The sequence below is a fragment of the Amblyraja radiata genome, chromosome 38 (assembly GCF_010909765.2).
Source record: "Amblyraja radiata isolate CabotCenter1 chromosome 38, sAmbRad1.1.pri, whole genome shotgun sequence".
In the NCBI taxonomy this organism is placed as follows: Eukaryota; Metazoa; Chordata; class Chondrichthyes; order Rajiformes; family Rajidae; genus Amblyraja; species Amblyraja radiata.
This window is the reverse complement of record NC_045993.1, coordinates 9,206,362-9,231,999: the sequence shown is the minus strand read 5'-3', so window position 1 is coordinate 9,231,999 and position 25,638 is coordinate 9,206,362. Positions and strand designations below refer to the sequence as shown.

The 25,638-nt window shown below is 44.7% G+C and overlaps 2 protein-coding genes across 6 annotated transcripts in view; one reads left to right on the top strand and one right to left on the bottom strand.

Annotated features, from left to right (window-relative positions):
- The window catches only part of LOC116967047 (epsin-2-like), a 42,514-nt gene extending 32,057 nt beyond the window's left edge, over positions 1-10,457 (bottom strand). For 4 of the 5 annotated variants that reach the window (XM_033013501.1, XM_033013505.1, XM_033013503.1 and 1 more), the window contains exon 1: positions 10,412-10,457. The gene's annotated coding sequence lies outside the window, so the exon portion shown is untranslated. Of the gene's footprint in view, positions 1-240; positions 264-10,411 lie in introns of those variants that run through there. The other variant, XM_033013502.1, reaches the window with a different exon arrangement.
- A 5,127-nt stretch (positions 10,458-15,584) lies between these two features.
- LOC116966957 (periaxin-like) overlaps positions 15,585-25,638 on the top strand; it is a 56,188-nt gene continuing 46,134 nt past the window's right edge. Inside the window, exon 1 of the mRNA XM_033013345.1 lies at positions 15,585-16,012. Coding sequence (XP_032869236.1) covers positions 15,935-16,012 — 78 coding nt within the window. The 5' untranslated portion in view covers positions 15,585-15,934. The remainder of the gene's footprint in view (positions 16,013-25,638) is intronic.

Below are 25,638 nucleotides of genomic sequence, written 5' to 3'. Positions count from 1 at the left end.
GCTCGATCAACAGATTTGCAAAATGCTTAATGTCTTCTGAAATCCTTTTTTTAATGACCATCTTTCTCAAGTCAATGCTCAAAATACAAAATAAATTACTCATTTCACATTATTAATTTATCCAGCGGTTAGTGTGGAATGGATGGGTGGAACGGTCTGTTTCTGTCCTGTATCCCTCTATGAGACATTAACTATCATTTTTAATTTAAAACCTACACCAGGTGAAGTTATTGTACTCACCGTTGACTTCAGTCTTTGCTTCCAATTCTTAAATAGCTGCAATATGTTGGCTCTGGATAAAAATGTAAGTTACACACAAATCATGCAATTTGTACCAATTACATGCTTGCCTCTTTCTTCCGTCCAACAAAGAAAACTACAAAGAATTGTATTTTAGTTATGTCCCAAAGGAAAGTTCTACAATATCAAGGAATTTATAATGGCACTGTCAGTCAAAAACATGTGGAATCCTTTCTGCAGCCTGATCTTTAAATGAATCCAGTATTCTTAGGAATAAAACTGCACCATCCAGCCTCAAAATGCACGCTGACCTATATTCTAATCATATGTATTGCAACATTCCAACTTAACATCTGCCCGACCACAAGCAGCACCGCAGGACATTATTTTTAGCTTCCAAGATTCTGTTACTGTACTTGAAACAAATATATTTCAGGGTAATGCAGAAAATGCAAGGGTGTGGGACAGATAAATCTGTGCTGGGTCATATTTATAAGCATAGATGTAAACCATCAAAGCCTAAGTTAAGATGGAGCCAAAAATTTACAAGGCATTTACAAGTCTAGTATAGATCTTAAACCAGCTACCTTTCTAGCATGGCTCTGTCAAGGCCCAATCTCATTCACTGAGCCAATAATGCTCAGTTACAACAGATGGAATCTTGGCACCAAGACAGTGCACATATGGTGATCCTTATTGCCAAGTTCAGTCAATTAAAGAGGTACAGGAAGGGAGATACATTTTGCAAACCTTCAGTACAAAGCTGACTTTTCTTTTGAAAATAAATAATTTTCACAAATGCCAATTCTATTTTTGCATTGTTGCATATTTCAGGCATATATATTTCTGTATATTAACAACCAACATGCAGACTGTATATTAACAACCAACATGCAGAATTCCTTCTCTCCACAGATGCTGCCTCACCTGCTGAGTTTCTCCAGCATTTTGTGTCTGCCTGCAGACTACTATCTCCAGTTGCTTTACCGAGTCACAAAGTTTTATAGGAAGGAACTGCAGATGTAGGTTTACACCGAAGATAGACACAAAATGCTGGAGTAATTCAGCGGGACAGGCACCATCTCTCGAGAGAAGGAATGGGTGACGTTTCGGGTTATCCCCTCTTCAGCGTGAAGAAGGGTGTCGACCCGAACGTCACCCATTCCTTCTCTCCAGAGATGCTGCCTGTCCCGCTGAGTTACTCCAGCATTTTGTGCCCATCACAGGATCGTATATGTGAAGTAAAGTAGAGCTATCACTCCACTGCAGAAATAAGCGAGAAAGCACACAATCTTAGATCCTCTGGAATCAGAGCTAAACAAATATCTACATAAAAGAGAGCCACAAATCGAAATGAGCAATGTTCATTTAAAAGCAGTGAATATTAAGCCTTATGCACCAGTCACATGAAGTACAGGCATCAATGTGGCTCAGGCTGATGCATTATCTTAACCAGATATTTGTTCGACAGGATATACAAAAGTTAGAAAACAACTTGCAGACTGCAATATAATCAAAAGATTCTAAATTAAAACCATATGACTCAATGTTTGCCTGCCAAGGATACAAAATAACTACACTATAGAGCTTAGATGGATACAAAGTGCTGGACTAGCTCAGCGGATCAGACAGCATCTCTGGAGAAAATGGGAGAGGTGACATTTTGGGTCGGGGCCCTTCTTCAGTCTGAAAAAGGGCCCCGACCCGGAACGCCACCTACCCATTTTCTTCAGCGATGTTGCCTAACCCGTTAAGTTACTCCAGCATTTTGTGTCTATCTTTGGTATAGAGCAGCATCTGCAGTTCCTTTTTATTAAACTCCAGAGCTTATTAGTTTGTCTCGGTACACGTGACAATAATAAACCAATACCAATTCAGCTAATTGCAATGCCATGAATTTAGGGGGAAGAAGAAACTAGTTTCACCATGGCATTGGGTCACGTTGTTGAGAGCTACATCAGAGCAGATACTTATTTAGTACAGTCGCATATTATACCGTGAAATATCCATGGATATGCAACGCAGAGGGAAATGATAAGATTCAGCTTCTATAGTTGAATGACATTCGGTATCATCAGTGTCCTCTGCCATAAGATCAATAACTGGCCATCATCAGCATCTTAGATGAGCTGGAGAATCAGCCACAAAAGAAACCACCAATGAACGTCATTCACAAGTGTGAAATGAAATTGTTCTATAACATTAGTAAACCTCCTGCATATCGCAGCCAATGTATAATTCTCAATACCCATGCTGCAATTAACCAACGCCACCTAACAGACAACTCATCCAACCATCTATCTCGCAATTGTTTCTGGATATTACTAATCCAGAATTATCTGTAGCTTTCCGGCATTGCAGCCACAACACTTCAATTATTAGTTCATTGGTACAAGCAGTTCACAACAGTTAACCAAATACCAAGCGGTGTAAAGGTGACGTATTCCTTCCTCTTAGCACTTATTGTCAACCATTTAGTCAATCCATACCTGACCTTCGCCTACCTGAATTAAATTACACACATATTTATTGCTTCAATGCCTATGTGCTTCCAAGCCGTCACCAAATGCTACACATCTCAAAAGTACAGTATGTTCTCCTTTGCTGGGTGACCAAATCATTCAGCATTGGCCAAAGTAGTGGTCAATAAAGTCGAATAATTCAAGAGTCAGGGGGTGGAAGTTAGTAGAGTGGCTATTACTAGGGAGAAAGTGCTTGAGAAGCTGAAAGGGCTGAAGGTGGATGTCACCTGGACCAGATGGACTGCACCATAGGGTTCTGAAAGAGGTTTTGACAGTGATATTTCAAGAATCACTAGAGTCAGGAATAGTCCCAGATGATTGGAAAATTGCACAAGAAGGGAGCAAAGCAGAATAGTGGGAGCTATCTGACTTTGATAGTTGGTAAGATTTTAAGAGTCCATTATAAAGGATGAGGTTACGGAGTATTTAGAAGTTCACGATAAATTAGGCCGAAGTCAGCATGGCTTTGTGAAAGGGAGGTCTTGCTTGACAAATTTGCTGGAATTCTTTGAAGAAGTAAAGGGACAAAGGAGAGGGTGTGGATGTTGTCTACTTAGAATTTCAGAAAGTCTTTGATAAGGTGCTAAGGAAGATGAGAGCCCAAGGTATCAAAGGGCAGATACTAGCAGGGATAGCAGGTTGGCTGGAAGGCAGAAGACAAAGAGTGACAATAAAGGAGGCCTTTACGGGTTGGCTGACAGTAACTAGTGGAGTTCCGAAAGGATCAGTGCTGGGGCCGCTACTCTTCATGTTGTATATTAATGACTTGGACGAGGGGATTGAAGGCTTTGTGGCCAAGTTTGCGGATGATACGAAAATAGGTGGAGGGGCAGGCAGTGTAGAGAAAGCAGGGACTCTGCAGAAGGACTTGTCTATGTTGGGAGAGTGGGTAGAGAAGTGGCAGATAGAATATAGTGTGGCAAAGTGTGGAGCCATGCATTTTGGCAGTAGGAATAAAGGCATAGACTATTTTCTAAATGAGGAGATAATCCAGAAATCGGAGATGCAATGGGACTTGGGAGTGCTGGTGCCGGATTCCCCAAAAGTTAACCTGCAAGTTGAATCAGTAGTACAAAAGCAAACACAATGCTAACATTTATTTCAAGAGGGCTTGTATACAAAAATAAGGATGTAATGTTGAGGTTCTATAAGGCGCTGGGTCAGGCTGCATTTGGAATATTGTGAACAATTTTGGGCACCATACCTGAGGAAGGATGTGCTGGCTCTGGAGAAGGTTCAGAGGAGGTTTAGAAGAAGAATCCCAAGAATTAGTAGGTTAACCTATGATTAGTGTTTGTCGGCACTGGGCTTGTACTCGCTGGAGTTTGGAAGAATGAGAGGCGACCTCATTGAAACATACAGAATAGTGAAAGGCTTGGATAGAGTGGATGTGGAGAGGATGTTTCCACAAGTGGGTGAGTCTAGTACTAGAGGTCATAGCCTCAGAATTAAAGGACGTTATTTTAAGAAGATGAGGAGAAATTTCTTTAGTCAGAGGGTGATGAATCTGTGGAATTCTTTGCCACAGAAGACTGTGGAGGCCAAGTCAGTGGATATTTTTATGGCAGATAGATTGATTCTTGATTAGTACAGGTGTAAGAGGTTATGGGGAGAAGGCAGGAGAATGGGGTTAGGGGTAGATAGATCAGCTATGATTGAATGGCAGAGTAGAACAGATGGGCCGAATGGCCTAATTCTACTCCTATCACTTATGACCTTAAGATTGTACTTGAGTTTTTAATTTATTGGAATCAATTCTCAGGACCAGTACTATCAAAAAGGCACAGATTAATCAAGGGCAACATGGATTTGTTCAGGGACATTTTCTAATATCTCAGTGCTCGAGTTTTTAATCTCTCTTTTGGGGTAAGTCACTTTCCTAGTTTAGTTTGTTATTGTCACGTGTACGGGGGTACAGAGAAAAGCTTTTTTGGGGTGCTATTCAATCACAAAAATACTGTACATGGTTACAATCAAGCTGTCCACAGTGCACAGATACGGGATAAAGGGAATGACTTTTAGTCCAGAATAAACTCCAGTAAAGTCCAATTAAAGATAGTCTAAGGGTCTCCGATGAGTTAGACAGGGGGCCAGGACCGCACTCTGGATGGTGCAGGACTGTGAAGAAGCTGTTCCCAATCCTGGAAAGTCGGTTGGTTTGCGCAATGATCTGGGCTACAATTTCTTGCAGTCTTATATGGAGCTGTTCCCAAACCATTTACTCTTCCTGGCCTTCTCATAATTTTGTATAGAATTGATGTCTCCCTTTAGCCAGAGTGTTTCAAAGAAAACAAGTCTGGCACATCCAATCTTTTCTTGTAGCTAAAAATATCATATTTTAGAAGCTGAACAAATCAACTGTTTTGAGGAGGAAACAAGAAGAATTTGTGAGGACAATGTAATTGAAAGAGTCTAATTGAATTTTGGCAATGTTTTTGACAAAATGTTACATGGCAAACTGGTCAAAAAAGCAAGTCCATGGGATCCAAGAAAGTGTCAAATCAGATTCTAAATTTGTTCAGTTGCAAGAGGCAAAGAGTAATGGATGACAGGTGTTTTTGTGACTGGAAGGTTGATAACGAATGGTTCAGTGCTCCGTCCTTTGCTTTTCAGAATATATATTAATGATTTACATTTTAAATGTCCTTACTACATTGAAATCATAGCTTGTCCTCCTCCAATTTATGTTTCTCCCAACACTTTAAATACATAACCTGCCACCTCCAAGCTAAAAAAAACAACCTTGACATTACCTGAAACAACAACTGATTTCACACTTAAAACCGAGTCAGTAAACCTGGCCATTCGTCTCAGTTTTTCTTAGTTAAATAGACATGAGGAAATAATGTACTCCACTGGTAACTTGAAACATTGCCTGATAGATCTTGGTGAACAATGCTGAAGAACTTGATGCTGCAATACTCTAAAGACCTATGCTGTCAGGTGACATAACAGGCAGGGCATTAAATGAATAGTTTAGAAAGCATTTCACCGTCTTTCTCCAGAATAGCGCAATCCAAAATAAATCTATTTTATTGGGAATCCATTAAATTTGATACAAAAGAACAAGGTTCATTTATAAGTCACCAGGTACTGAAACGCACTAGGGTTTACCAATGTTATATGGATTAACATAAAACAGTCGAACAAACCCAGCAGGTCAAGCAGCATCTGTGGAAGGAAATGGTATGAGGCTGCAGATGCTGGAATCCTAAGAATAAACACAAACTATTGGAGGAAGTCAGCGGGTCACTCTGTAGAGGACAATAGTAAGTGTCAGCAGATGCTGGAGGAAGTCAGCAGGTCAGGCAGCATCAGCAAAGGAAATGCAAGAGACTAGAGTTTCTAAAATACTGAGGTAGTAATTTCCCTTGCCATTTTTTTCTACAGATGCTATCTGGCCCTCTGAGTTCCTCCAGCAGCTTGTTTCTTGCTCAAGACTCCAGTATCTGCAGTCTCTTGTATTTCCATTATAACATAAAGGGAATAACTTTTAGTGCAGGATAAGTCTAGTAAAGGTCAATTAAAGATAGTCCAAGGGTCTCTGATGAGAAAGACAGCAGGTCAGGACTCTGGTTGGTAAGAGGACAGTTCAGTTGCCTGATAAAAGCTGGGAAGAAACTGTCCCCAAATCTGGAAGGGAGGTTGGTTTGCACGATGGCCTGGGCTACGTCCACAACTCGGCAATTTCTTGCAGTCCTATATGGAGATGTTCCCAAACCATTTACTCTTCCGGGCCTCCTCACAATTTTGTATATAATTGCTAAAGAGTCAAAGAGTAAAGGATGACAGGTGTTTTTGTGACTGGAAGCAAATAGTTCAGTGCTCTGTCCTTTGTATTTCACAATATATATTAATGATTTACATTTAAATTTAAGAAAGCTTCAGAGGATAGCTTTATGCTGCAGAAGGATACACATGGTCACATCAGTTATAAGGTCAAAAATGGTATGAGCAGAATTAGGGTATTCAACCCATCAAGTCTACCCCACCATTCAATCATGGCTGATCAATCTCTCCCTCCTAACCCCATTCTCCTTCCTTCTCCCCAAAACCCCGTACTAATCAATAATCTATCTATGCTTTAAAAATATCCATTGACAGCCTCCACAGCTTTCTGAGGCAAAGAATTCCACAGATTCACCACCCGCCAATTAAATAAATTCTTCCTCATCTTCCGAAAGGAACGTCCTTCAATTCTGAGGCTCTGACCTCTAGTCCGCGACTCTCCAACTAGTGAAAACATCCTCTCCACATCCACTCTATTTAGAATTTAATTCAGGGAAGTGTGAAGTAATGCATTTGCGAGATGCAGCGCAAGAAAATTCACAGATATCGAGGGGTATAGAGGTATAGAGTGCACGTTCAGAGATCCTTTAAATTGGCACGATGGTTTGATAAAAAGACATTCAGAATCCTATCAGTTATCAGATAAGCTATAAGAGGAAGATTGCAACAGAACTGAACACAACACTTCTGAGACTGCAAGAACAGAATTAATCATTGGAGCAACAGAGAAAATGTATAGTTGTTGTCAAAACTGGAAATTTTTAGCAAGAATGGATATGGCCAGATTGTTTTCCTCGCATGTGTGGCTGGAGACATCAGTTATATATAAAATTATGAGAAAACTAGAAAGAGTAAATAGGAAGAACCTGCTTCCCCCAAAAAGAGAGGTTTTAAAAAAAGAGGGCAGAGCTATAGGATAATTAGTAACATAAGAGGTGTGATGAGAATTTTATTTTCTACCCAAGAGGGCAGTACAGATCAGGAACTCACTACTATAAAGAATTAACAGGCAGAAGCTGTCATCTTTAAAACTACTTGGTTGTGTACCTGAGCAGTCATTACCTCCATGCCTGACCCTGTGCCAATTTGAGCATGGCTCAGAGAGCAATAACAACATTATTGCCTACAGAGGGAAATGGATAGTCGACGTTTCCAGTCGAGGCCCTTCCTCCGGGCTGCCGAGAGGAAGGGTCTCAACCAAAAACATTAACGGTCCGATTTCCTCCACGATCTGTGTCTGGCCAAATGAATTCCTGTAGCAGTTTGGTTATTTTTCAAATTTCAGCATCTTTTGTATCTGAAAGATTATTACTGTTGTGGTTCTGTTTGAATCTTGGTCTTCAGTCCTTCAGCTGAACCTCTGACTTAGAATGTAAAAAGATACTACACGGGAACATGCCCTTCGGCCCACAATGTCGGTGCTAAACATAATGCTGTGATAAATTAATCACATCTGATTACACATAATCCATATCCCTCTGTTCCTAGTTCTTCACTCATTCTATTCTGGACAGCTCTCCTTTCTGTTCCTAGGTATTCTCCAGCCCCAAGGTGTTTCAGTCGGAAGAAGGGTCCCGACCTGAAACATCATCCATCCTTTTTTCTCCAGAGATGCTTCCTGACGCGCTGTGTTACTCCACCACTTTGTATCTGTCGGTGATATCCTGATACTCAATGAATAACACAATCTTTGTCACACCACTATTAGCTGAAGAGAACAACACTGAACATCCCTGCTGTTAACATACCCCATACCACGGAAGAGACACAAATAGCTGGAGTAACTCAGGGGGTCAGGCAGCATCTCTGGAGAAAATGAATAGGTGACGTTTCAGGTTGTGACCCTTCTTCAGACTGAGAGTCAGGGGAGAGGGAAAATAGATATGGAAAGGTACATAGAAAAAAATGAATGAAAGATATGCAAAAGGACAAATCACAGCCAGTAACAATGATCAAGGAAACAACTTGCTGAGTTACTCCAGTTTTTTGTGTTTATCTTCAAGGTAAACCAGCAACTGCAGTTCTGAAGAAGGGTCTCGACCCAAAATATCGCCCATTCCTTCTCTCCAGAGATGCTGCCTGTCCCGCTGAGTTACTCCAGCATTTTGTGTGCCTACCTTCAGTGTAAACCAGCATCTGCAGTTGCCTCCTACACGGTAACCCTTTACCTCTCACTTCCAAGTACACAGGTCAGTTTGCCCCTTCTCCTCATAGCCTTGGTTCACATCTTATATAACCATATAACAATTACAGCACAGAAACAGGCCATCACAGCCCTTCTAGTCCGTCACCTAGTCCCATCCACCTGCACTCAGACCATAACCCTCCATTCCTTTCCCATCCATATACCTATCCAATTTATTTTTAAATGATAAAATCGAACCTGCCTCCACCACTTCCACAGAAAGCTCATTCCACACAGCTACCACTCTCTGAGTAAAGAAGTTCCCCCACATGTTACCCCTAAACTTTTGTCCCTTAATTCTCAAATCATGTCCTCTTGTTTGAATCTTCCCTACTCTCAATGGAAAAAGCTTATCCACGTCAACTCTGTCTATCCCTCTCATCATTTTAAAGACCTCTATCAAATCCCCCCTTAACCTTCTGCGCTCCAAAGAATAAAGACCTATCTTGTTCAACCTTTCTCTGTAACGTAGGTGCTGAAACCCAGGCAACCTACTAGCAAATCTTGGTGGAAACAGACTACAGGGCTCTGGGGACTGACAAAATGTGTGGGAAGGGACTGCAGATGCTGGTTTAGGCCGAAGATAGACACAAAATGCTGGAGTAACTCAGGAGGACAGGCAGGCAGCATCACTGGGGACAGATGGCACAATGGGCTAAGTGTTCGGCTGGCAACCGGAAGGTAGCCGGTTCGAATCCCGCTTGGAGTGCATACTGTTCAAAAGGGAACTGCAGATGCTGGAATATCGAAGGTACATCTATGGAGCGAAGGAAATAGGCGACGTTTCGGGCCGAAACCCTTCTTCAGACCGAGTGCATACTGTTGTTGTGTCCTTGGGCAAGACACTTCACCCACCTTTGCCTGTGTGTGAATGTGTGCGAGTGATTGGTGGTGGTCGGAGGGGCCGTAGGTGCAGATTGGCAGCCACGCTTCCGTCAGTCTGCCCCAGGGCAGCTGTGGCTACAGAAGTAGCTTACCACCATCGAGTGTGACTGAGGAGTGAATGAATAATGCGATGTAAAGTGCCTTGAGTATTAGAAAGGCGCTATATAAATCCCATCCATTATTATCATTATTATTAAGGAATGGTTGACGTTTCAGGTCAAGACCCTTCAGGGGAGATGGTCATGGCTCAACCCCAGGGCAAACACAAACACCACAGGACTGGTGGCTTCCTACTGTAAGGGCTACTCTTAGCTGCAGAATCTAAAGGACATGATCATTCCCAATGACAAGGGCCTCAATACAAATAGGATTGCTGACAGATTTATAAGGGGCTGTAACTAATGTTTAACCCCCTCCCCTCCCCGATTCATTACATCTCCAATAAACCTCCCCACACCAATGCCTGTAGAACCTCAACGGCAAAGACGCCAATTCATCGTGGAGGCGGATCATCAACACCAGACGGGATTAAAGAGACAACGCCCTGGGTTCCAGGCAGTCGCCGCCTCTCCCTCCGCCTCAGGGCGGCCAGCATGAGCAGGAAAAGCCGAGGCGGCGGTCGCGGCCTGCGCCCTCGGCCGGGCCGAAAACAGGGGGGGCGAGGTTTTAATTTTAAATTTCTAACGTGGGGGGACCGGCGGAGGTAGATGTGAGGGGGACTGGGCCGGCTTTTTAAACATTTAGCGGCGTGGGGGGGGAGCCTGAGGCTGCGAAACCGTTGAGCACTCACCGCCTTCCCGCTCGATCCCGGCCGGACTGCACCTCAAGTCCCGCCCCCCACGCTGGTCCCGCCCCCTCGGCCGTTAGGGGGCGGGTCTCCCACCACCTCCTCCAATAACAGCCCAGCCTCAGCGCCCGCTCCTGAGTGACCTCCACCTCCTCCAATCACACGCCGGTCTGATGAAACCGACAGCCGCGCCGGCCAATGGACGGACGGTTCTCCTCGTCGGGGGGGGGGGCGGGAGCACGCGTGACGAGTGGGCGGGACTTTTTCTTCTTCAATAGGAAGCGAGATCAGGCTCCGGACGTCCGTGATTGACAGTGTCCCTATCCAATCGGTAGTTGGGGTATCTGACTGACATGGCAGACAGCCAAAGAGATCTGGGATCAAGAGATTTGTTTTTAATATTTGAAGGTCCAAGATGCTGCAGATGCTGGAATCTGGACACCAAATGCTGGAGGTTCTCAGGGGGTCAGGTCGCACCAGAGGGTCAGGTCTAGGGTTGCCAACTTTCACACTCACAAATCAAAATAAGAGACAAATTCCTGATGGCAATTCGTTGACCGACTTGGCCGTGGCTGGGTGAATGATAATAGACAATAGACAATAGACAATAGGTGCAGGAGTAGGCTATGTGGCCCTTCGAGCCAGCATCGCCATTCACTGTGATCATGGCTGATCATCCACAATCAGTACCCCGTTCCTGCCTTCTCCCCATATCCCCTGACTCCGCTATCTTTAAGAGCCCTATAAAGCTCTCTCTTGAAAGTACACAGAGAACCGGCCTCCACCGCCCTCTGAGGCAGAGAATTCCACACTCACCACTCTCTGTGAGAAAAACTGTTTCTTCGTCTCCGTTCTAAATGGCTTACCCCTTATTCTTAACTGTGGCCCCTGGTTCTGGACCGGGTGCTGGACTGCACACAAAGCCCAGCCGGCGGGCCAGCTGAGGAGTTTTGGCCCGGGCCGCGCGACGCCACTAAGGAGGGGAGGCGTTGTCGGTGGTAAGTGAAGGTCGGAAGGTCGGACAGCTGGCCGGGCTGCCGACCGACGGGGTCACGGGCGAGGCGCTGCTGCTGCTCTCCATGGGCTGCACTACGTCGGGACGGGTGAGGCTGGCCGGACGTGGCGCTCCAACCCGACAGTCCCCTCGACCCGAGTAGCAGTCAAATACGGGACAGGCGTGGTCCCGTATGGGACAAACCAATTTAGCCCAATATACGGGATGTCCCGGCTAATAAGGGACAGTTGGCAACCCTAGTCAGGTCGCACCAGTGGGTCATGTCGCACCATGTTCATAAGTTCTAGGAGAGGAATTAGGCCAGTCGGCCCATCTAGTCTACTCCGCCATTCAATCATGGCTAATCTATCTTTCCGCCTCAACCCCATTCTCCTGCCTTCTCCCCATAACCCCTGACACCCATACTAATCAAGTCAATCTCAGTGGGTCGAAACGGGCAGATGTTTTTGAGTCCAGATCCAAAACGTAGTTTGTCCATTTCCCATCACCGACGTTGCCTGGTCTACCGACTTTAGTTTTGAGATACAGTGTGGAAACAGGCCCTTCGCTCCACCGTGTCCTCGCCGACCAGCGATCACTCCATACAGTAGTTCTATCCTGCACACTCCTGTCTGTCTTTGGAGCATGGGAGGAAAACAGAACCGGGAGAAACCGGGAGGATCACCGGGAAGAACGTACAAACCCAGTACAGATATCACCCATAGTCGGGATCGAACCCGGGCCCGTGGCACTGTAAGGCAGCAACTCTACTGCTGCGACGCCGTGCTGTCCAGCAGTTTGTAATTTGGCTTGAAGGCACCTTGTGGTACAAATTGGAGAGATACCTGAATGGGAATGTTGGGAATTTAAGAATAGAGGATTGGATAAACAGTTCAGCAGCAAAAGGAGGGGATGATTATTGGAATAAACAAGGACTGTGATAAATAAACATTAATTAATTGTTGTCACTGTTGCATAACGTCAAAACTCTGGAGAGTAACAATGAATTTGGGAGAAATCTATCCACTGAATTCTAGCCGCTGCATATCCTGTTTGCATTACCACCCAATCTATTTGTTTTGAAAATATATTTGAAGATTTTCATAGTGGCACGACTGGTAGTTTAGTTTAGTTTATTGTCACGTGTACCGAGGTACAGTGAAAAGCTTTTTGTAGCATGCTATCCAGTCAGCGGAAAGATTGTAAAGGATTACAATCAAGCTGTTCAGAGTGTCCAGATATAGGATAAAGGGAATAATGTTTAGTGCAAGATAAAGGGCCTTCCTGGCCCTTGCACTGTACACTGCAAGGGCCAGGAAGCGAGCGGGAAAGATCATCTCTGACTCCTCTCACCCTGGCCACAAACTCTTTGAATCACTTCCCTCTGGAAGGCGACTCCGGATTGTCAAAGCTGCCACAGCCAGACATAAAAACAGTTTTTATCCACGAGTAGTTGCTCTACTCAACAGCCAAAAATCTTTAGCCTCCCTTTGATCTGGTATTTTGTTGGTTCACATGCTTGATCAATGGTGTTTTATCATTAATGTTTAATTATTATTAATGTTTAGTGTTTTCTGAGTCATTCGTAACTGTCATGTTGTTATTTGTGGGCGGAGCACCATGGCAAATTCCTTGTATGTGAATACTTGGCCAATAAACTTACTTACTTACTTACTTACTTACTTACTTACTTACTTACTTACTTACTTACTTACTTACTTACTTACTTACTTACTTACTTACATTCCAAATAAAGATAATCCAAGGGTCTCCAATGAGGTAGGTCATGTTGTTATTTGTGGGCGGAGCACCATGGCAAATTCCTTGTATGTGAATACTTGGCCAATAAACTTACTTACTTACTTACTTACTTACTTACTTACTTACTTACTTACTTACTTACTTACTTACTTACTTACTTACTTACTTACTTACTTACTTACTTACTTACTTACTTACTTACTTACATTCCAAATAAAGATAATCCAAGGGTCTCCAATGAGGTAGATCAGAGGTCAGGATCGCCCTCTAGTTGGCGATAGGATGGTTCAGTTGCCTGATAACAGCTGGGAAGAAACTGTCCCTGAATCTGGAGGTGTGCGTTTTCACACATCTCTACCTCTTGCCTGATGGGAGAGGGGAGAAGAGACTCGTCCTTGATTCTGCTGGTGGCCTTGCCGAGGCAGCGTGAAGTGCTGATGCAGTCAATGGAACGGAGGCTGGTTTGTGTGATGGTCTGCATGGCATCCACAACTCTTTGTGATTTCTTGTGGACTTGGATGGAGCTGTTCCCAAACTATGCTCCATCCACTGTATGACTCTATCTGTAGCCTATGTAATGCATCCCTATAAAATGCTTTCTACTGTTGTCTTAGAGGTGTAGAGCTGTTGCCTCAACCTGGATTCAATCCCAACTGCCTCTACTTTCTGTGTGGAGTTTGCAGGTTCTCTCTGTGACTGCTCTGTGGGTAATTGTTTTGGTTTCTTCTCGCTTCCGAAAGATGCTCTGGAATATCCATTGCACCTACATGGTAAATTATCCTTAATGTGCAGGTGAGTGATGGGAACGAGGAGGGGAAAAATGGCTTTTGTGTCCTGCTGATGGATCTCAGTGGGCCAGGCGGCATCTGCGGAGGCCAATTAATAGTTGACATTTTGTGTTAAGACCCTTAAGTTTACATTTATTGTCACATGCACCAATTGGTACAGTGAAATTCGAGTTACCATACAGTCATACGAATAAAAGTCTGCCTCTGGACTGGAAGTATTGACCTGAAATATTAAGTGTCCATTTCCCTCCACAGAAGCTACATAACCCGATGAGTTCCTCCAGCAGTTTACTTTTATTTTCTTCCAGATTCAAGCAAGTTGACTATCCCAACATTTAAGAAACAGTTAGACAGGTACATGGATAGGATAGGTTTGGATGGATATGGACCAAACGCGGGCAGGTGGGATTACTGTCGCTGGGACATATTGGCCGGTGTGGGCAAGTTGGGCCGAAGGGCTTGTTTCCACACTCGATCACTGTATGACTCTATCTGTAGCTTGTTGTGTCTTTGGGTATGGTAAGTGTAAATGGCCTAATTCTGCCTAATTCTGCTACTAAGTGTAAATGAGTCATTAATGGTCAGCATAGAATCAGTAGGGCTAAGGGCTTGTTTCATGCTACATCTCACTATGACCATGAATATAAAATGGTTACAGCACGAAAGAAGGCCATTTGGCCTGTTGAGTACTTAGTACCACCAATGAAGAGCATTAGAGATAGATGAACAGAAAGGAGATGAGAAGGAAATTCCTCAGCCAGAGGGTGGTGAATCTGTGGAATTAATTGACTGTGGAGGCCATGTCATTGGTATTTTAAAAACGGAGATTGATAGGTTCTTAATTAGTAAGGGTGTCGAGGGCTATGGGGAGAAGGCGGGAGAAAGATGTTGCAAGGGAAAAATAGATCAGTCATGATCAAATGGCAGAGCAGAGTCGTAAGTTCTTTAATTCATAAGACATGGTAGCAGAATTAGGCCATTCGACCCATCGAATCTGCTCCGCCATTCAATAACGGCAGATTTTTTACCCCTCTCAACCCTATTCTCCTGCCTGCTCCCTGTAATCTTTGACACACTTGCTAATCAAGGACCTGCCAACCTGCGCCTTAAAAATACCCGATGACTTGGCCTCCACCGCCGTTCGTGGCAATGATGAATTCCGCAGATTCACCACCATCCTTTGGCTACAGACTCTGACTCGAAGGGCCGAATTGCCCAATTCTGCTCCCACGTCTTGCAGGCAGTGAGACCTCATGGTGTGTGGTGGCTGCATGTGACAGGAAACAGAAAGCGCTTAAAATACAGCTTTGTACTAAGGAGAAAACTGGTTTTGAGAGAAAAAAAACTCAGATTTCTGAGCATCAGGTCTTGTGGCAGAGGAAGAGAAATTGTGCTGACTTGCAAGGGACTTGCAAGTTCTGCCCGAAATCCACCCAGTCTTGCCTGGATCTTGCCTGTTTTAAAAGTTTTGAAGGAGAGCGCTTTGTGTAGCTGGTTCTAAGGAGCATTGACATGACTGACACCCCCCCAGTTGAAACTCAGCAATTAGATTGTGGTTTTCCTGCACCAGCGGATGAGATAATACCCAGTTTTCTCTCTCTCTCTCTCTGTATCATCTTTCGACGAATTGCAACAGAGATTAGGGACTTGTATTTCTCTTTCAATCAGTATCTGCCGTCTTGCGGTTTGGGAACATTGCGATGTGTGATGAAACCATCTGGAGCCTTTGGTGAACGCAAGCTTGAGCAACACTGAAACAAGGCTTTCTGCTGCCCTCCCTCCTCTGCCTCTCCACCTAACCACCCCCCCTCCCTCCTCCCTCCTCCCTCCAACGCCACTTCCCCTCAGTCCCTCTTGCTCTACACATACACACCACGAACACCCTCTGGGAGCTTGTCTATCAAAGGAGTCTCCCCCTTGCTTGATGTTTGGAGCCTTTAGGTTTGCCCGAGACCAGAGAGCTTCCTCTTGAGAGTGTCCTGAATGGAGGCTGTCGCCAAATACGAGTTCACTGGGGCTGGAGAGGATGAGTTGAGCTTCAGGAAGGACGACATCCTTAAGGTAAGGCAGTCTCCCTTCGTGTGTCAATGTCCTGACTAAGGTTACGTTGCTTTTTATGAAATCTACAATCCATTTTATCCTCAGCCCCAAAGCAGAGAGAAACAAAACATGAGATGGTAGAACAAAGTGTAAAACACAGAACGGCAAATGCTAGTTAACCAAGGAGAGACACTAAGTGTTCGAGTAACTCAACGGGTAAGGCAGCATCCCCAGAGAACATGGATAGGTGAGGTTTTCAGTCGGTCTGAAGAAAGGTCCCAGCTCGAAACCTCACCTATCCATGTCCTCCGGTGATGCTGCCAGACCTGCTGAGTTACTCCAGCTCTTTGTGTCTTTCCTTCAGATCCTTCATAGAACAAGGTTGAGCTGTGAGTAACTCTAGACAACGTTATCGTCTGTTAAACGAAGAGTTCTGGGATGTCTTGCACAATTGCCTGGTCATGAAGCTCAAAAGATTCATGATGAATGCTCAAGTTACAGATTGTTCAACTGACTAACCGCTAGTCACCAATTGAAATGATATATCTACTGCACTAAAGTGAATGAAATGATGCTAATTCAAAAACATTTTTAACCTTGCAAGAGACAGTTGGCACGGTGGCACAGCGGTACCGTTGCTGCCTTGGGTTCGATCCCGACTATGGGTGCTGTCTGTACAGAGTTTCTTCCTTCTCCCTGTGACCGCGTTGGTTTTCTCCGGATGCTCTGCTTTTCTTCCACCTTCCACCTTCCAAAGATGTGCAGGTTTGTAGATTAATTGTTTCCTGGTGTGTACGACAGAACGAGCGCAGGGCTGATCGATGGTCGGAGCAAGCTAGGTGGGCCGAAGGGCCTGTTTCCACACTGTATCTCTGAACTAAACTAAACTAAACAGGACAGATGATCAAAGTCTTGGTCGGAGATCGATCACTGGCCACAGATCATCTGTGGAGAGGGGGGGTTCATGTTTTTGTTGCCCCCCCCCCCCCCTCATTAAAACTGTTGGGTGCTGCCTGAGCTGCAGTGCTTCCAGCATTAAGCTTGGTCAGAGAGCTACATTTTGAGGAGGATAAGAGACCAAGAGGTTTAAGGATGGTAGCTTAGAGCTTGCAACTCAGGCGATTAAATTCAGGGGGCAACAAGGATTGAAAGTAGTGGACGGCGCGCTTGGCCTTACTTGAGACACCGTTTCCCTCCATTTCCTATTCCTGAGGTGAAATTAGGCATAGAGTTGTGGAATCAAGAACCAGAGGACATCGATTTAAGGTGAGGGGGGTGTGGGGAAAGAGTTAATAGGAACATGAGGGGTCACTTTTTCACACAAAGGATGGTGAGTGTATGGAACGAACTTCCGGAGAAGGTAGTTGAGGCCGGGGCTATCACTCATTTTGAGACAGGAACATGGATAGCACAGGTTTAGAGGGATATGGCCAGAGAGTAGTGTAGATGGGACATGTTGCCGGCGTGGGTAAGTCGGCGCCACTGGCCAGTTTCCATGCTGTAAGACTCCATGGCTCTATCTGCACATGAGAGTTTTGAATAAAAGCTTTTCTTGTAGGAACTTGGGGTTTGTGTTTTATGCTGGGGGTCTCAATAACAAGGATCTCGGGCCTGGGGTTAGAATGTGTAGTGGCACTGATGAACGACTTTCAATACCCTGTCAACAGCGGGCATGGTGATTGTCGGCAATGTTTTGTGTTAGATGGGGGGGGCAAAATATTTTAAACAACTTTCAAATTCCTAAGTTCATTTACCTGGCAGCTTGCCTTTACATTACTCCACTTTAGACTTTACTTTAGAGATACAGCACAGAAACAGGCCCGTCGGCTCATCGAGGCAGCATCAACCAGCGATCACCCCGCACACTATCACTATCCCACACACTTGGGACAATTTACAATTTTTACCAAAGCCAATTAACCTGCAAACCCGTATGTCTTTGGAGTGTGGGAGGAAACCGGAGCACTTACAGAAAACCTACGCGGTCACGGGGAGAACGTACAAACTCCGCACAGACAGCACCTCTAGTCAGGATCGAACACAGGTCTCTGGCGCCGTAAAGGCAGCAGCTCGACCATTACGCCCGCTCTTTGATAATTTATGACTGGGATTCTCACTAAGGTTCAACAAATGCCCTCTTTTTTATAAAAGTGAGGGAAGCACTAGGTCAAATTGTTCAGAATGTAAATTAAATCTGAAATAAAAATTAAAAATGTCTCGGCAGCACAGACCGTGTCTGTGAAAAGTGAAACGATCAACGTTAAGGATCTGTGACCCTTCGGTAGCACGAAGATGTCGCAGTCCGAAAACATTGACTGTTTTTTTCTCTCCATAGATGCTACCTGACCTGTTGAGTTTTTCCAGCATTTTCATTTTCTAATTCAGGTTTTCAGTGACTGGATTTTGGTTTTGTTTTTAAATAAAAACACCTACCTTTCTTTGGTCATCGGCATTTGAAACCAACCTCTGTGTCTTTGTTACACTCGGCTTTCTAAATTGCAGGCCGCTTCCAACTCGTCTCCTTCGTTCTACATGCCATATATTGGAGGCTATCAAACAACTGTGGCACGGTGGCACAGCAGTAGTCGCTGCTTTACAGTACCAAAGACCTGGGTTCGATCCTGACCACAGGTGCTGTCTGTACGGAGTTTGTACGATCTCCCTGTGTCCGCGCGTGTTTTCTCCAGATGCTCTGGTTTCCTCCCACATTCCAAGCATGTGCTGGTTTGTAGGTTAATTGGCTTCTATAAAGTATCCCTCGTGTGTAGGATAGAACTACTGTGTGCAGTGATTGCTGGACAGCACAGAGTCCGTAGGCCGCATGGCCTGTTTCCATGCTGTATCTCTAAACTAAACTTTATCCTTTCCACTAGTGCGTATGGGCAATTGATGGTCGGGGTGGATTCAGTGGGCCGAAGGGTCTGTTTGCATGCTGTAATTCTAAACTAAACATATCTTAATCAGTGAGGGTGTCAAAGGCTACCGGGAGAATGGGGTTAAGAGAGAAAAATAGATCAGCCATGATTGAATGGCAGAACAGACTCGATGGGCTGAATGGCCTAATTCTGCTCCTATGCCTTATGGTCAAAGTACATAAAGGAAAAGTAATTTTAAAAAACTGCTTCGAACAAGTTAGGGTGTAAAGGTTATTTATATCACTGAATTAACCAATTGGCCATATCAGTGGAATTTAAGTTCAGTTCATCAGGGAAATAAGGAACATAATGGTGTTGTAAACGGTGACAATGAAGTAATCAGATCTTCATAAACGCCCGTCTGTCGCATGGCTGGGAACAGAATCGGTCCTCTCAGTCTCCAGGGTCTGGTTTTGTGTAAGATCCACTGGACTGATTCTTAACTTCCCTATTGCAAGAGAAACAATTCAAGGGTGATTTGGAAAGGATAGAGTAAAAAAAATTGTGGATCGTCTATAATCCATAAAATAATAAAACTGTCTTCTTAATGGGTTTTATCGCGGGCGAGACTTTGCACAGTTTGCTATCTCAGCTGGTAACTTTGCTTTGATCTTGGTTAAGGTGTGTGTTCCTGGTAACAATTCCAAAGGATTCAAAGGGTCGATAGTCCTGTTTGCCTCCAATCTATTTTTCACCCCTTTCCAAAGTCTCCTAACCTGCCCTTCCCACTCTCTGGGCTGAAACATCCACTAATTTATCAATGGACTATTCAACTAGGGAAGTCACCATTGCCAGCACAGTGGCACTCTTATGATACATGGATGTTCAAAAGTAATAGGTAAAGTTTCAGGTCGAGACCCTTCTTCAGACCCTTCTCGACCCGAAACGTCACCTATTCATTTTCTCCGGAGATGCTGCCCGACCCGCTGAGTTACTCCACCATTTTGTGTCTACCTTTGGTGTAAATCAGCATCTGCCGTTCCTTCCTATACATGGGTGTTCAAGCTGCTTTCAGGTGAATGGGAACAGGTACTAAACAGCGCCAGAGACCCAAATTCGATCCTGTCTACGGGTGCTGTCTGTACGGAGTTTGTGCCTTCTCCCTGTGACCTGCGTGGGTTTTCTCCGGGTGCTCGGGTTTTCTCCCACACTCCAAAGACGTACAGGTTTGTAGTTTAATTGGCTACTGTAAATTGTAAATTGCCCCTAGTGTGTTGGATAGTGCTGGTGTATGGGGTGATCGCTAGTTGGCACGACTTGGTGAGCCGAGGGCTTGTTTCCGTGCTTAATCTCTGGAGTCTAAAGTAAATCTGGGAAAGATTCCATTGTAGACTAGCTAGTCAATAATTATCATTAACATGTGTCGGAAATAACTGCAGATGCTGGTTTAAATCGAAGGTAGACACAAAAATCTGGAGTAACTCAGCGGGACAGGCAGCATCTCTGGAGAGAAGGAATGGGTGACGTTTTGGGTCGAGACATTATCATTAACATGCCACCTTTCAACAAGTATCACATCATAGGAGTTTTAGAGGGATACTTTTTTTAATTTAGAGTTTCCACCAAGTCCACACCGACCATCGACCACATGTTCACACTAGTTCTGTGTTCTCTCACTTTCCCACTCACTCCATACAGGGGCAATTGGCGGAGGGTTAATTAACATTCAACCCCGCACATTCGTCTTTGGGATGTGGTAGGTAACCAGGACACCCAGAGGAAACCCACAAGGTCACGGAGAGCGTACAATCTCCACAAAGACAGCACCCAAGGTCAGGATCGAACCCGGGTATCGGGCACTGTGAGGCAGCCCCTCTATCAGCTGCGCAGCTACAGTTTTAAAAGGCGTGAATATTTTAACATCCATTCTGAATGCTCTCAAATGGCAGAGGCATCTAAGAGTTGATAACACTGGTGCAATTTTTAAATTATTTCTTATTAGAAAGTTAGTCTCAGCAATGGTTATCATGAAACTGCTCAATGAATTACACAAAAATGTATTCGATCATGAAGAGATATTACATGGGTATTATAAAATGGTGGTAATCTTAGCATTTAGACCAAGGTTTAAAGGAAATGTTCTACACATTTCATAGAAACATAGAAACATAGAAAATAGGTGCAGGAGTAGGCCATTCGGCCCTTCGAGCCTGCACCGCCATTCAATATGATCATGGCTGATCATCCAACTCAGTATCCTGTACCTGCCTTCTCTCCATACCCCCTGATCCCTTTAGCCACAAGGGCCACATCTAACTCCCTCTTAAATATAGCCAACGAACTGGCCTCAACTACCTTCTGTGGCAGAGAATTCCAGAGATTCACCACTCTCTGTGTGAAAAATGTTTTCCTCATCTCGGAAATATTTTCCTTTCAACTTTACCCGTCTCTCCTTGAAGCTATGCTCCCTAATCTTTGAGATTTCTACCCTGGGGTAAAAAAGGTTCTCACTTTGTTCCCATCTCTGTAAGGATGCATTTCCAAATGCCTGTGATTTGGATTTGGAAAATTACAGCAAGTCCCACCGGCCTGCATTTGGACCATTTCCCTCTCAACCTTTCCTTTCCATGTACCTGTCCAAGTGTCTTTTAAATGCTGTGATAGTACCTGCCTCAACTATCTCCTCTGGCAGCTCGTTTCATATACCCACCCAATTCCTCTTGTGTGAAAGTTGCCCCTCGGGTTCCTATTTTTCTCTTTCATTTCTCACCTTAAACCTATGTCCTCTGGTTCTTGATTCAGCTGCTCTGGGTAAAAGACTCTGTGCATTTACCCTATCTATTCCCCTCACGATTTCATATAGCTGCGGTAATTTGCGGTAACTAGAGGTTGGGGTTCCTGGAACTAAAACAGAAAATGTTGGGAATACTGAGCAGGTCGGGCAGCATCTGTGGAAGGAGAAACAGTTAATGTTGTGTGCCTGAGTCCCTCTCCCCTTCCTTCCTGCCTGTGGAACGTTAACTTGCATTTCCTTTCCCATCTCCTCCCTGTTTCTCTCCTTCTCATAAAGAATATTGGACCCGAAATGTCAACCGTTTCCCCTTCCACTAATTCTGCCTGACCTCCCGAATGTCTCCAGAATTTTGTGTTTTTGTCTCGGTTTTTCAGCATCTGCGGTTTTTACCTTGACTTTCTTTTCCCCGGTGCCTGGAAGGGGGACAAGTCAGTATAGTGACTGAGAAAGGAAGAAAGCCGCAGACGCCAGAAATCTGAAATAAAAACGGAAAGCGCTCAACAGCATCTTGGAGAAAGCGGCAGGGTTAACACTCGTTCTGAAGAACCTGTCATCCACCTGGAATGTTAAAGCCCCTGTCCCACTGTACGAGGTAATTCAAGAGTTCTCCCGAGTTTTCCCCTAATCTGAACTCGGAGAATGTCCGTGACGGGTCCGTAGGAGTTCTGGGATGTCTGGTAGCGGCTCGTATGAGTAACGGTAGGTACTCGGGGCATCCGGTAAACTCGTGACGTTTTTTCATCCCTGCAAAAAATGTCCACGAGTAAAAAAATACTCGTGATGAAAAAAATTGTTGCTTTTTACTCGTACGAGCCGCCACGAGACATCCACAAACTCTTATAGACCCGCTACAGACATTCTCCGAGTTCGAATCGGGGGGGGAAATTTGGGAGAACTCTTGAATTACCTCGTACAGTAGGACAGGGGCTTAACTCTGTTTCTCTCTCAACAGGTGTTCAGTGGTTACATTAGTGCTTTTATTGTCACCTGTGCGAAGTGCAAACGCACAGTGAAATTGTTTTCTTACAAACAGTCCAGTAGAGTATCGCTGTACCTAAGCACATCCCCGATTAGCAAGTGTACAGAAATAGTCTACTGAGCCCGCATGCAACAGGCGCCATGTTTTGGTGCTATTTTCGAAGTCTAGTCCGCGCTCTAGTTCAGTTTACTTTATAGGCACGTGTACTGGGGCACAGTGAAAAGCTTTTGGCAACGGGAGAACGTACAAACTCCGTACAGACACCACCCATAGTCAGGATCGAACCCGGGTCCCTGACGCTGTAAGGCAGCAACTCTACCGCTGCGCCACCGTGCCGAGTGCTTTCTGCATTTTCTAATTTAATTTTAATTTTATTTAATTGTTCTTTTTAACCTGGCTGGGATGTTATGGCTCAAATGGCTCCTGTAATAGCTATGAGTGGCTCTTATTCCACATACAAAAGACATGGACAGCAGGGTTGAATAAGGGCAATGTTATCAGATAGTCTTGATGCCAAAGCCAGTTAGAGGATGTTTCCACAGAGGGCTGAGGGCACAGCGTCAGAACGGATATTCCTTTAAAGAATAGATGAGGAGGAATTTCTTTTGCCAGAGGGTGTCAAATCTGTGCACTTCATTGTCACAGACAGCGTTGAAAGGCCAAGTCATTGGGTAATTTTAAAGCGGAGATTGACTGGTTCTTGATTAGCAAGGTTACGGGAATGAACAGTGAAATAGTGGAGTGAAAGAACTGGATAGAGTGGCTGTGGAGAGGATGTTTCCACTAATGGGAAAGTCTAGGACCAGTGATCATATCCTCAGAATTAAAGGACGTTCGTTTAGGAAAGATGACGAGAAATGTCCTTAGTCCGAGGGTGGTGAATCTGTGGAATTCATTGCCACAGGAGGCTGTGGAGGCCAAGTCAATGGATATTTTTAAGGCAGAGAAAGATAAGTTCTTGGTAGACGAAAAATGCTGAAGAAACTCAGCGGCTGAGGCAGCATCTATGGGTCTCAACTTGAAGCGTCGCCTATTCCTTCTCTCCATAGATGCTGCTTCACCCGCTGAGTTTCTCCAGCATTTTTTGTCTACCTTTGATTGTCCCAACATCTGCAGTTCTTTCTTAAACATAGATAGATTCTTGATTAGTACAGGTGTCCGGGGATACGGGGAGAAGGCAGGAGAATGGGGTTAAGTGGGAAAGATGGATCAGCCACGATTGAATGGTGGAGTAGACGATGGGTCGAATGGCCTAATTCTGATCCTATCACTTGGTAACATCTCAAATGGCTGTCTCCTGCATCTTAACCAGAGGCCTGAACTTTGCGATAAAACCCCACAGAGAGGCAAGATCCTTCGAACAGGTTCAGATGCCCCCCCTCCCCCCCTCCCCCCCGACTCATTCAAACCCCAAATTTCTCAGAGGGTCCTCTCCCAGCTTGGGTTCTGTCAGTTTAGTTTCTTTGGTACACCTTGTGGTTTGCAAACTGGGACATGGCATTTGAGGGGTGGTGGGGGCTCGACAGAAAAATAAGGTTAGCATTTAGAATTGATTTGCATTGCATTGAGGCTTAATTAACCAAGGCCTTTCAACCCACTCAGTTCTCCGAACCTCAGTTAGAACACCATTGATCTGAGGCCACATGCAAACTGGAGGAGCACCTCATATTCCCCATGGGTAGCTTGCGACCTAATGGTATAAATGTTGAATTCTCCAATTTTAGATAACCAATCTACAAATAATCCCTTCCCGTCTTCTCCCCTTCCCCCCACCCCCTCCACCTCTTCTCTATGCCCTCCCTCAGATTCAAATCCTCTTCTCTCTTTCCCCAGCCACTTCCACCTATATTCCTTCTTCACAGTTCACACCACATTGTTATCTCACACTTTCTGTCTTCTCATCATTGGCCTTTTTATAACCATTTGACTATCAAACCCGTCCCCATTCCCTCACCTGGATCCACCTATCACTCGCTAGGCTTTGTCCTACAAATGATCCATACCCCTCCATTCCCTGCATATCCATCTGTGTAACAATTTAAATTCAAAATCTTATAAATAATAGCCTTATAAATAGCCAGTGACAGCCTCCACAGCCGTCTGTGGCAATGAATTCCACAGATTCACTACCCTCTCACCGAATAAATTGCTCCTCCTTTCCGTTCTAAAGGTACTTCCTGTTATCTAAGGTTGTGCCCTCTGGTCCTGGACTCTCCCACAAGTGGAAACATCCTCCCTACCCACATCCACTCTAACCAGGAATAACACTATTCGGTAAGTTTCAATGAGTTCCGTCCTCATCCTTTTAAACTCCAGTGAGTTCAGGCCCAGTGCTGTCAAATTCTCATCATACATTAACCCAATCATTCCCGGGATCATTCTCATTAACCTGCAAACTTGCTCGTATTACGAATGTGGGAGGAAACCGGAGCGTCCGGAGAAAACCCAACCAGTCACGGGGAGAATGTGCAAACTCTGTACAGACAGCATCTGTAGTCAGGTTCGAACCCAGGTCATTGGCACTGTGAGGCAGCAACTCAACCACAGTGACGCCCAGTTTAGGGGAAGCTTTGGCCCTGTGTTCTGTTTTGAGCAGGGTTATTTCCCAACTCCAGGCGAATCAGACAACTTGACTACAAGGAACTTCATCTTACCAAAGTTTCATTATTTTGTTGGCTATAAGTTAGACACAAAATGCTGGAGTAACTCAGCAGGCCAGGCACCATCTCTGGAGTGAAGGAATGGGTGATGTTTCGGGTTGAGACCCTTCTTCAGACTTTCTTCTTCAGAAGTTCTCACTTGCACCAGCAAAACTCTGTAATGGGCCTGTCCCATTTAGGCTATTTTTTAGGCGACTTCCGGCGACTGTCATAGTCGTAGCAGGTCGTCGAAAAAACGGCGACTGGACCCCCCCCCCCCCCCCCCCCCCCCCCCCCCACCCGCGACATAAAATTTGAAATTGTCTATAAAAAATCTATAAAGAATCATCACTTTAACAACAAAGAACAAACAAAGTCAG